General features: G+C 46.4%; 1 protein-coding gene across 1 annotated transcript in view; it reads right to left on the bottom strand.

Moving 5' to 3' along the window:
* srcin1b (SRC kinase signaling inhibitor 1b) overlaps positions 1–12,699 on the bottom strand; it is a 43,944-nt gene that overhangs the window by 3,078 nt on the left and 28,167 nt on the right. The window contains exons 6-16 of the mRNA XM_061095256.1: positions 10,295–11,265; positions 9,278–9,367; positions 9,118–9,158; positions 8,884–8,907; positions 7,057–7,220; positions 5,965–6,140; positions 4,392–4,522; positions 3,032–3,179; positions 1,363–1,618; positions 883–1,225; positions 65–207 (exon numbers count right to left, since the gene is read on the bottom strand). Coding sequence (XP_060951239.1) covers positions 65–207; positions 883–1,225; positions 1,363–1,618; positions 3,032–3,179; positions 4,392–4,522; positions 5,965–6,140; positions 7,057–7,220; positions 8,884–8,907; positions 9,118–9,158; positions 9,278–9,367; positions 10,295–11,265 — 2,487 coding nt within the window. The remainder of the gene's footprint in view (positions 1–64; positions 208–882; positions 1,226–1,362; positions 1,619–3,031; positions 3,180–4,391; positions 4,523–5,964; positions 6,141–7,056; positions 7,221–8,883; positions 8,908–9,117; positions 9,159–9,277; positions 9,368–10,294; positions 11,266–12,699) is intronic.

The following is a 12,699-nucleotide window of genomic DNA, read 5'->3' as shown; positions in this document are numbered from 1 at the left end:
GACACGCTCATATGAAATGATCCCACTGCTGGTTTCAGACAAAACGCTCCTGAGGACATCTCACCCTCAGGTTCTTGGCGGTGACGATGACCTCCCCGGTGCGGGTGGTGGTGAGGCCGTGTGCTGAGGGGAAGCTGCGTCGGGGGGGCGGCGGCGGCGGAGACTTGGAGGATTTCTCCGTTCGGTACCGAGCGGCGTTGAGGTCGACTGGCGACAGGAGACAAGACTTCAGACACCAACTTCTAATAATCAATTAACATTTCAACACACAAACAATAACTGAGACTCTTTGATTCTAATAAAGAATGAAAAAACGGTACTTTACATAGAAACCAGAGTGTAAGAACCGTATATAAATGTTGTGTATCTTGAACTGATTAAATGGGTGTTTGTTTTTATAAAGAGACAAAGATGATCTGATGTGTGTCTTATGAACAGTTTGTTAAATGTTTATTGTAGTTGAATGACATGTTTTCCCTAAACCCTAAAGCACAAACCTTCTCACTACAACTTAAAGCTAAAAGTAGAAACTACAGTTAAACATAAACTTTCAAATAAAAGACAAATACATCCAAATGTATAGAATAGGGCTGGGCAAGTTAACTCGTTTAATCGAGTTAACTCAAGTGATGAGTTAACTCGATTGTTTATCCGCCAATTATTTTCTTTTTTCCTGTTCTGCAGCAGTCAGCAACAGACTTTCACAAAATAAAAGCCTGACTTTCACAATAAAACAATAAATAATCAAACCTGAGTTAATGCGAGATAAAATAATTAATCGAGTTAACTCATCACTTGAGTTAACTCGATTGAAACGAGTTAACTTGCCCAGCCCTAGTATAGAATCAAGGTTCTGAAACAGAATCTCCTGCCCTGACTCACCGGACCCCCGATGAGAACCGCCCCCCTCCATGCTGTTCAGCTTCTGGGCCGCCAGCTGCACTTTGCCGGGCTGCTGGTCGCCGCCGGGCGTCGTGGTCGCCGTGGGCGTGGCCGTGGCGCCGGCGGAAGCGGCCGCAGCTGAAGCAGCCGTGGTGGATGTGATTGGGTTGGTGATCTGGGGCTTGGGGGGCACGGCCGGCTTGTGGATGTGCTTGGCAGCGAAGTCGAGGTCGGGGATGGCCTTCATCAGCTCGGCCTGCGTCTCCTCCAGCAGCCGGTTTATGTCCTGGGCGCTGAACTGGGTCAAGCTGGCTCGCTTCTCCTCCCAGTCGCGCTCGGCCGCCTGAAACACGCACGCACAATCAGAGCGTCCTCACAGGAAATGTAATCACCTGATGTCCTCTAACACGTAGAGCTGTAATCACCATCTGCCTCACACACACACATCTCTAACGGTTCTACACAACAGCAGCTGATTACCAGTCGGACTTCAGCGGACACGGACTTGTCCCCAGGACGCCTTGTCGGCAGGTCGTCCAGGACTCGGCTCCTGAAGCTCATGGCGGGCTGGGCGTCCTGCTCGTGGCCCGCGGCGTCCGGGTCGGGCGCCGGCATCCAGTTGGCCAGGCCGTCGCTGAGGCTGAGGGGGGGGCTGTTCAGGATGTCCAGCTCCTCCGCTCGCTTGCCGTGGCCGGGGAGGTCGTCGGCGTTCTGCCACACGCCCTCGGTGACTTGTCTGAACATATAGGAGGGATACAAAACACTACAATACACACAGGACACCATGAAGGTCCTGCACCGAGTCAGAGCAACAACCTGGAAACTCAGAGAAACACAACACACACAGGACGGGTCACATGGTCTGATTCAGTCTATAAGTCCAGATCATTATTACTGATTTAGACAAACAAGGAACTAGTTCTAATTAATATCAAACTCTCAGGGCTTCGATCGGTCACATGACTCATCGATGACTCGGATAGAAACTCGCTCTTTGTGAGATTGAGGAGCAGCTGCTTTCTTTGTCAGATGAAGAATCAAAGAAACAGAAACTCACATATTTGTATCAGCGGCAGAAGAAAAATTTACATTTGAAAAGACGCAGAGGTTTTTACAGAAGTGACTCAACAACAGAGACACACACACACAGACACACACAGACACACACAGTAAATCTGCCTCTGATGTTTCAGACGGAAACTTTCCCTTCAGCCTCGACAGGTAATTCACTCAGCGTCTGATGCTTCGCTCACTTTTCATCAGTCGGATAAAACCAGACGGAGAAAAGATGAGTTTCTGCTTTTTTAATCTGTAAAACGTTGATCTGGAAACGTTTGCCTGAGAATCCTTTTGTAGAATCAGTTTGCAGCGACGATCGGGAGTAAAACCAGGATTTCAACAGAACCTTTTCTTTAAACATTTAAGATGAAAGACGAGATTAAACGACAGAACCGTCTTTTAATTCTTGTCCCAACACAGACGTTAGGAGACTTAGAGAATCTTCAAAGTCTGAGACGTCGAACACGAGCTCCGACCAACTGAGACGTTACGTAACATTTATATTTGGAATATTATCACCTTCTCACTTAAATTGTCTTTTTATTGATAGTTTGTCTCAAGTCAGTTCACATGAACATTTTTTAATCAAATGTCTCGATTTCACTGATTGATGTTTAATTATTTTTCTTTATCTTTTACACAAACGCCTTCTCTTGTTTTTTCTTTATCTTGTTTTTCATTAAATTGACTTTATTCTTGTAATTTTCTTTCATTAGAATTAAACTTTAAAATATATATATAATAATCTTAACATGAGCCACTCTTGAATACGAGGACTTTATTTTCATAATATTACATTATTCTCAAGATCTAATACTTTTATCTTCAATATGGCCATACTAGACTTTCATAGTATTTCAATGTAAGATAATGATACGATATAAAATTATCATTATCATCATTTAAAATGTGCATCTTTCATTCTTAGGCATTAGGACTCAAACTCAGTTCTGAGGTTAGTGAATTTTAGACGAAACAGTCGAACAGTTTATACTTTAGTTTTAAACTTTTTATGGAAAAGTCACAATAGAAAAGTTGAGAGGAAGAGAAAAAGCTTGTAAACCTGTTGGGAGCGAAGTCGGGCTCGTACCTGCGCAGCGAGCTGAGCGCGTCCGTCATGGCGCCGCAGCGCTTCAGCAGCGCGTCCAGCCGGTGAGGCTCCTCCTTCAGGAACTTCACCGCCTCCACCTCCACCCTCAGCACCACCCGCATCTTACTCTGCAGGCTGGGGAACTGGTCTGTGGGGGGGGGGAGAAGGATGAGCAAACGAACCCGGCGTCTGGTCGACCACGAGCAGCGAGTCCACGCGGAGACGTGACATTAATATTAACATTAATATTCCAGGTAGCGAGCGAAGAACACGGGTCAGAGGAGCCGGATCCAGGACTTCATGAATATCAAGTAAACAAGACTCATAAATATTCATCTGTGACTCGGAGCGACAGAAATTTGACAAACACGTATTTCAGCAAAAACAAGTGGATGAACTTTGACCTGAGAATAAAAACGCTGCTCCGCACGTGAGGAGATTCAACGATTAAAGATGTTTTTCCTGTTTTTTGTGAATTCTCAGTATTTACATCATGATCTGAGTTAACGTAAGTTATGATACGTGACAATATGAGGTTTTCCTCCGTTTGTTCATTCAATTTCATTTCCCAGTAGAAGCCGACGCCCACAGACACAGAACTCCTCCTGAGGAAAGTGAATTTCAAGGCTTATCTACAATTTGACACGAGGTTCCGTTTCTTCTCATGTTTACGCTCAATCAGATAAGAAGAGAAAATTAATTTAGCTCTTCTGCTCTTGGACACGTCACGCTGGGAAACAGACGCCACAGATTCAGAATCAAAAGAAATCAACTCATTCCGCCAAGATTCGGTTTTGAAAACAAAAAGTTATATTTGCGTCTGTGCAAATATTCAAAAAATCGTTACTGAACCTTTGAAATCACTCAGAAAAATGAGGGAAATGTCAATGAAACAAGATTTTTCTGTGTTTGATTTTCTGCAACTCAATGACACACACACACACACGCACAGACACACATACACACATACACACGCACACGCACACACACACAGACACACATACACACACACACACACACAGACACACACACACACACACACGCACACACACACAGACACACATACACACACACACACACACATACACACGCACACGCACACATACACACACACACAGACACACACACACACACACACACACACACAGACACACATACACACACACACACACACATACACACGCACACGCACACACGCACACACACACAGACACACATACACGCACATGCACACACACACACTTACACAGACACACACACACACACACACTTACACAGACACACACACACACACACACACACACACACACACACACACACACACACACACACACACACACACTTACACACACACACTCACTCTTCAGATCACTGATGGTTTCTCCCAGAATCCTCAGCTCTTTGCTCTTCTGCTCCACGTCCTGCTCCGTCACCAGGCCGTGGTTGATGGACGAGTTCCTCTGCAGCTCCTCCACAGATTTCTCCAGGTCGCTGAGGACGAGAAGGTCACACACTCAACTTCTCTCAGGAGGAAAAAGATCTTTTTGAAATTTCAGTTTTAGGACGAAAACCTTTCAAATCCCTCAAAAGAAAACTATTGGTAACTTAGGAGGAAGAAGAAACAGAGACTTTGATTTGAATCGTAAGGATCCTCCGAACAATCCACAACTGAGTAAGTGAAATATGAAAAAACAGGGATACTTTGGGGTGGTGGGGAATGTGACCTTTAACCTTTGACCTTTGGCTAAAAAAGAAATCATGTCAACCTCAAGTCTAAGGAACTGTTTTTTGCCAAATGTGAAAGGATTCCCTCGAGGTGCTCTGGAGATATTGTGTTCACGACAGAGGGACGGAGGGACAGAGAGACGGAGGGACAGAGGGACGGAGGGACAGAGGGACAGAGAGACAGAGGGACAGAGGGACAGAGAGACAGAGGGACAGAGGGACAGAGAGACCGAGGGACAGCGAGAACGAGGGACGGACGGACAGAGGGACAGAGGAACAGAGGAACAGAGGGACAGAGAGACGGACGGACAGAGAGACGGACGGACAGAGGGACAGAGGGACAGAGGGACAGAGGAACCGAGGGACGGAGGGATGGACGGACAGAGGGACAGAGGAACAGAGGGCCGGAGGGACAGAGGGATGGAGGGACAGAGGGACAGAGAGACAGAGGGATGGAGGGATGGACGGACAGAGGGACAGAGGAACAGAGGGACAGAGAGACGGAGGGACAGAGAGACGGAGGGACAGAGGGACGGAGGGATGGACGGACAGAGGGAAAGAGAGACAGAGGGACAGAGGGACAGACGGACAGACGGACAGAGGGACAGAGGGACAGAGAGAAGGAGGGACCAAGGGACGGACAGAGAGACAAAGGGACAGAGGGACGGATGGACAGAGGGACAGACAGAGAGACGGAGGGACAGAGAGACAGACGGACAGAGGGACAAAGAGACAGAGGGACAGACAGAGGAACAGAGGGACACAGACCAAGGGACAGAGGGACGGACGGACAGAGGGACAGAGAGACAGAGGGACAGAGGGGCCGAGGGACAGAGGGACGGAAAGAACGAGGGACTGAGGGATGGACGGACAGACAGAGGAAGAGAGACTCATGAGAGAGAGAGAGACAGAGGGACAGAGGGACAGACTCTCAGGGGAGAGAGAGACAGACGGACGGAGGGACGGACGGACAGAGAGACGTCACAGGGGAGAGAGAGAATCACAGCTCAGCAGATTTAAACCGGAGCGACCGACTCTTTAGTGAAAGTGAATGTCGGGAAGTTAAATACACTTAAAAAAAAAAACCTGACACATCCTCATTGAGGCAGAATCGTTGTTCGATACCCTCCGCTCTGTGTGGTCCCCCCCCCCCCCAGGTCGACAAGACAAATGAACCCGAGGCTCAGATCGATGTCTCCGGGACTCACTGCAGCTGCTGGATGAGCAGCTCCTCCTGGTTCAGGTACTTGAGTCTCTCCTCCTCCACCAGGAGGCGCTGTCTCTGGAGCGGGTCCTCCTGAGTGCGCATGGCGTCCAGCATCATGAGGCTCAGCTCCGCCTCCGTCTGCCTCAGCAGCGTCAGGACCGAGTCCTGGTTCTCCAGCTTCAGGACAGAGTCACAGGGATTAGGGTTGCAAAATTCCGGGAATATTTAAAGCTGGAAACTTTCCATGGGAATTAACGGGAATATACGGGAATTAACGGGAATATACGGGAATTAACGGGAATAAACTGGAAATGTTGTGGGTAATTTATACTAACTGTATTTACCTTGTCAAATACAGACATAAATATAAACATTTTGTTGTGTCATAGGCTGATTTGAGCCCTGAGGAAACTTTGGGCACTTGACTATATGCTTCTGCATCGTTGTGTCATTCTTAACATAGGTCTTTGCACAGTATTTGCAAATGTACACAGCCTTTCCTTCTACATTGGATGAGGTGAAATGTCTCCACACATGAGAGAGTGCACGTGGCATTGTTCTGTAGAATAAGATGAGAAAAAAGTTTGTAAAAAAACACTAATGCAATGCCAGAGATATAAATAGTTAGCCAAACAATTGGAATCGTCTGTAAAAATATTTTACAATAGATGGATAAATGAATGGAAATAGGCTAGATGAACAGATGAACAATCCTCAATCAGCATGCTAATATACTTTCCCAGTAATATCATGGAAACTTACCTGACTAGTCCTTCACTCTACAGCAGGCCTCAATAGCCCTGCTGTAGAGTGAAGGATGCTGGGAATTATCTGTGCATGTGATGGAAGAATGCACAGTGGAGGGTTGAAAGTCAACGTTCCATACATCTTTAAAATAGAGTTTTGAATGATGTTTTTATTGCTCAGCGTTTAATTTGCTTAGTTGTTTTTTTTTTAAATTCCCAAAATTCCCGAGCTTAACTTCCCATGGAAAGTTTCCAGAAAGTTTCCGCCCCTTTGCAACCCTAACAGGGATCATCTGAGTCTGTGATCATCTGTGGACGTGTCTCCAGGAAGCGTCCCCTCCACTCACCTGCATGTTGCGCAGCTGCGACAGCTGTCTGCGCAGAGCGTTGGTGTTCTGCTGCAGGCCCTGCAGGTGGAGCTGCATCTGGAGACGAGACACCGGCACCGGCTGGTGGGCGCCGGACGAGGGAGGAGGAGGCATCAGGGCCAGAGGAGCAGAAGGAGGCGGAGCTGCAGGAGAGGAGGCGTTTAGGGAACCAGCTCTTTGTCGAGTCACAGAACCGAGAGAAGTTGTCCTGAAACACTTGAAAGCTTCGACCTCTCATGACCTCTAACTTCCACCCGGGTGATTAATAAATCTAGCTTCCCAGTTTCAGGACAAGTTCCATCAGCAGGTCAGAGGTCAGAGGTCAGATTCCACTCTGAAGGTAACGATGACAAACAGCACGAGGAGACTTCAGGGACAAACAGGACGAGTGGGGACAAACAACTGGATCCTCCAGACTGTCCCCGGAAGAACGAGTGTTTCATCCTTCAGAATGAAGACGAGGCTCTGACAGTAATTAGGAGTCACACACACACACACACACACACACACACACAGACACACACACACACGCATCATGCAGAACGACAGAGGGAAACAGGAACTGGAAGACAATCCAGAACAGAGCAGTGGTTTTTTTTAGGAGAGTTGCATTTAAAGGCCACTTTCACGAACTGATATTAAAAACAAAACTGCCAAAAAATTACGCTTTAAACTCTTCAACTGACAAGAAGCTGCAGCGAGTCTCTAACGTTTTTAAATATTACGATTAGGGCTGGGCAAGTTAACTCGTTTAAATGGAGTTAACTCGAGTTAACTCAAGTGATGAGTTAACTCGATTAATTATTTTATCTCGCATTCACTCAGGTTTGATTATTTATTGTTTTATTGTGAAAGTCAGGCTTTTATTTTGTGAAAGTCTGTTGCTGACTGCTGCAGAACAGGAAAAAAGAAAATAATTGGCGGATAAACAATCGAGTTAACTCATCACTTGAGTTAACTCGATTAAAACGAGTTAACTTGCCCAGCCCTAATTACGATACAGATTCAGACGAGTCGACTTTCTGCAGCTTCTCCAGCTCCGAAGACTCAAACCATGAATAAACGGATGAAAAATTGATTTATCCATAGTAATAAAATATGGTGTTGGAAGACCTCATTAGTTCAATTAAAGAAAAGTGAATAAGTCTGTGGAGGTAATGAGGGAGAACACGTCATAAACTTAGTCTCACATCAAACTACTCGACTGTTAAAACCCACCTACTTGATTTGGAATATGTTTCCCTGCCAAGATCTAAATTAACGTAAGTTATGATACGTGACAATATGAGGTTTTCCTCCGTTTGTTCATTCAATTTCATTTTCCAGCAGAAGCCGACGCCCACAGACACAGAACTCCTCCTGAGGAAAGTGAATTTCAAGGCTTATCTACAATTTGACACGAGGTTCCGTTTCCTCTCATGTTTACGCTCAATCAGATAAGAAGAGAAAATTAATTTAGCTTCTTCTGCTCTTGGACACGTCACGCTGGGAGAACAGACGCCACAGATTCAGAATCAAAAGAAATCAACTGATTCAGCCTGGATTCGGTTTTAAAAAACAAGAAGTTATATTTGCGTCTGTGCAAATATTCAAAAAAATCGTTACTGAACCTTTGAAATCACTCAGAAAAATGAGGGAAATGTCAATGAAACAAGATTTTTCTGTGTTTGATTTTACTGCAACTCAATTGACACACACACACACACACAGACACACACACACAAACACACACCTGGAGGCGAACAGGGTGTGAACACACACGAGGGAACAGGAACCAGACACTTGAAGAACACACACAGTAGCTACCTTTCTTTTTTTTAGTTCGTCCGGCTAAAACAAGAAGCATGAGCAGCAGTTACACAACAGCAAGAAGCCGACACACACACACACACGCACACACACAGAATCAGCCGCTAGCATCACATCACAAGGCTGTGTAAGAAATGTGCAAAGAAAAAGAAATAGCAGCAGAGGAGGCGGAGCCAGCAGCAGAGGAAGAGTGACGGGTGGCGTGACAGGAAGTAGTGAGTGAGAACTTACTGTCAGTTCCCGAGCAGTCGCTGGCCGACTCCATCTTCTCCCTGGAAGAGGAACGTGTCAGAGTCAATTTACAGAACACGTGTGTGTGTGTGTGTGTGTGTGTGTGAGTGGGTGTGTGTGTCTGTGTGTGTGTGTGTGTGTGTCTGTGTGTGTGTCTCACGGGCTCTCGGCCTCCGGCGCCCGGCTCAGGACTCTCTGCAGCAGCCCGGTCAGGCTGGCGATCTGCTTCTCCATGGCTTCCATTCGCTCCCTGCATGGAGGAGACACATGTCACTGATCATGTGACTTAGGATAAAAATCATAATATTTTTATTAAGTACACACACGTCAAAAACAGACTTCAGGTTTTACGGCTGTTAACATGTTCATATGTTTAATTTGTGGGTCTGTTAGAATCACTGAGTTCACACAGGAAACAGCAGCTACTTCTATACCTCTACTATATATCATATATTATATCATACTCTCTGTATATTCTTTGTATATATAAGTCTATATACACATATTTATACATGTGTACATGTTATTATTGTTATTATTATATTTACTATTATTATTATATATACTGTTGCTGCCATTATTACTATATACTGCTATTATATTGGTATAATTACTATCATATATAAATATATATTATGTTATATTATATACTATATATACTGTACTATTTTTATATACTGTCTAACAATAACATTACCATCATATCATCAGTACTATTACCATCATCTTGCCACTGCACCTTATCTACCTATTTATCTTGTGTTTCTGTTTTTATTCTTTCTACCTCAATATTTTTTATTCTATTGTATTGTATTTTATTGTATTCAAATATACCGGTTGCTATGACGACCTAATTTCCCTTCGGGGATGAATAAAGTAATCTATCTATCTATCTATCTATCTATCTATCTATCTATCTATCTATCTATCTATCTATCTATCTATCTATCTATCCATCTATCCATCTATCTATCTATCTATCTATCTATCTATCTATCTATCTATCTATCTATCTATCTATCTATCTATCTATCTATCCATCCATCCATCTATCTATCTATCTATCTATCTATCTATCTATCTATCTATCTATCGATCTATCTATCTATCTGACGTGTGTGTCACATGATCACACACGTTGTGTAACACGTGTGTAACGTGTCAGCTTGTGTCCCACCTGGTCTCCGTCTCGTTCCCCAGCAGCGGCGAGCCGAAGCCCCCGGCGCCCCCCCCCTCGCCACCGGGCCCGGCCATCAGGCAGAGCTGCTCGGAGGTCAGACCCGAGGCCCCGCCCCCCCCCCGGGCCTTGGGACTGTCCCCGAACACAGAGGACGCCACCGAGTCCCGCCTCAGGCTCTGCCGGCCGGGGGAGCCGCGGCCCGGCAGCGTGCCGCCGTAGGGGTCCCTCATGTCGGGGGTCTTCTGTGGCGAGGAGGGGGGGGGCACCCGCAGCCCCATGGCCAGCACGGACGCGGCGTAGGCGTCGTTGTAGAGCGGCCCCCCCGGCCTGTAGAGGACGCCACTCTCCATCAGCTCCCCCTGGAGAGCGGCGGCTGAATAGGAGGTGAGAGAACGCACTGACCCCGCCCCCCCGCCACCGCCGCCTCCTCCACGGCGGTACAAGGAGCCGTACGGGTCGGCCCGGGCCGGGAGGGGCGAGTGAGGACCCCCGGCGAGACTGAGCCGACTCGCCTCCGGACCCAGAGAGTAGGGGTCGGCGTAGATCCCCCCCCCACCACGGTCGTCCCCCCGCAGCAGCACCATGGTCCTGGACCCGCCCACTTCGTCGTCCGGCTTCACGTCCCGGCGCTCCAGGATGGCGCTGGAGGAGGAGGCGCAGAAGGCCTGCTGGGGGTGGTGGGGGGGGTTCTGGGGGTACTGGTGGAGCTGCTGGTGCTGCTGCTGCTGGTGGTGCTGCTGGTGGGGGGAGGAGTGGTGGGACTGGGAGTGGGGGTGTGGCAGGGAGTGGGTGTGGTGGGCGGGACCAGCGTAGGACGAAGGCCGGCCGCCGCCGCTGTAGAGGAGGCGGGCCCGGGACGGCGAGCCCTGGGGGGGGGAGGCGGAGGCGGGCGAGTGCTGGGAGGACAGCGGCTGGTTGCCGAGGCGACGGTTGGGTGGAGAATCCTGAGGTGCGTAAACCATCTCCCTCTGTGGAGACACAGAACAGAAGATTACAACTTGTTTTTATATTCATATTAATATGTAATAACACTATTTGAAGTCTGTATCTTTGGTATTTATCACGAGTAACTAGCGCTGCACAAGTAATCGAATTTAAATCGCAATCACGATTTTGGCTGCCACAATTAAGTGAGCATGATCGTCAGCGATATTGATGTTTAAAATGCGTGCTGTGCTACATATCAAATCAAGCGCTTCCTGAACTGACAGTCAGCCAACCACCAGGGGGAGACAGAGAGGGGAGGGGTCATGCACGCAGCCTTTCAGCGGCAGCCTCAAGAAAGGTTCCGTCTGCAGTCGACTCCGGTATGAGCATAGACATATATAAAGACTAGATGTCTCGTCCGCATTGCCGGCCAACGGAGCTGGACGTCACCACATGGCGGCCATCTTGCTACAGGTTGCTCGCTCACCCATAACATTGTGTTGGTAGCGGTAAATAACCATAACTTGCTCAATTTTCAACCGATTTTGAAACGGTCTGGTTTGTTATAAACGTCAGAGATGTAGTTATGACACTGCATAAATTATAAAATTTTAGAAAATAATATAATTATTCATAAGTATGCAGTGTCACATCTACATCTCTGTTGTTTATAACAAACCAGACCGTTTCAAAATCGGTTGAAAATTGAGCAAGTTATGGTTATTTACCACTACCAACACAATGTTATGGGTGAGCGAGCTGCCCCGTAGCAAGATGGCCGCCATGTGGTGACGTCCGGCTCCGTGGAACGAGACTTTATATATGTCTATGCGCAGGAGAGTAGAGACACAGATTGCGGGTTAGGTAAATCAAATGTCAGGAGCCGAAGGGGAGGAGCTCCTCCCTCGAAAAGGATCATCATCCGTTGTCTGGAAGTTTTTTGGATTTAACGAACAAATCATATTCACCGAGTGCGTTAGCGTTGTGTCTGCAATACAGCTAACTTGTTCAACCACCTGAAAAATCACCACAAACCACAGTATGACAAATGCATTTAGGCCAAAGCTAACGTTAGCTCACTGAATCTCCGTCCAATAAATAATTTGCCAAGTAACAATAACTGTAGCTTTCTTTTAAAATGAAGCCTTAGGGTGAGATTATGATGTGTCAGTTTAAGGGTGATAAATTATACTGTCACAATTACAGTATAATTTATTGCCATTTCTGCATAAGCATGAATTGTTTTAATTTCGTTGCATTCTGTGATGGATATTTATTTTTATTTTTGGGTAAAATTTGTATTTATCTTTTGCTTCAGGTTAATAAGAACCGTATAAGTTTTAATTTTGATGCAGAGACGTGTACATTAGCTGGAATGTAGCACCAGCAGTGTTCTTGGTCATTTAAACGTGAAAGTGCAAGAAAAAGATGTTGTTCCTAAAATTAATGAATAATCGTGATAAATAATCGTGATC

This window comes from Limanda limanda, chromosome 21 (assembly GCF_963576545.1).
Source record: "Limanda limanda chromosome 21, fLimLim1.1, whole genome shotgun sequence".
NCBI classification, from domain to species: Eukaryota; Metazoa; Chordata; class Actinopteri; order Pleuronectiformes; family Pleuronectidae; genus Limanda; species Limanda limanda.
This window is presented reverse-complemented; position numbering and strand designations above follow the sequence as displayed.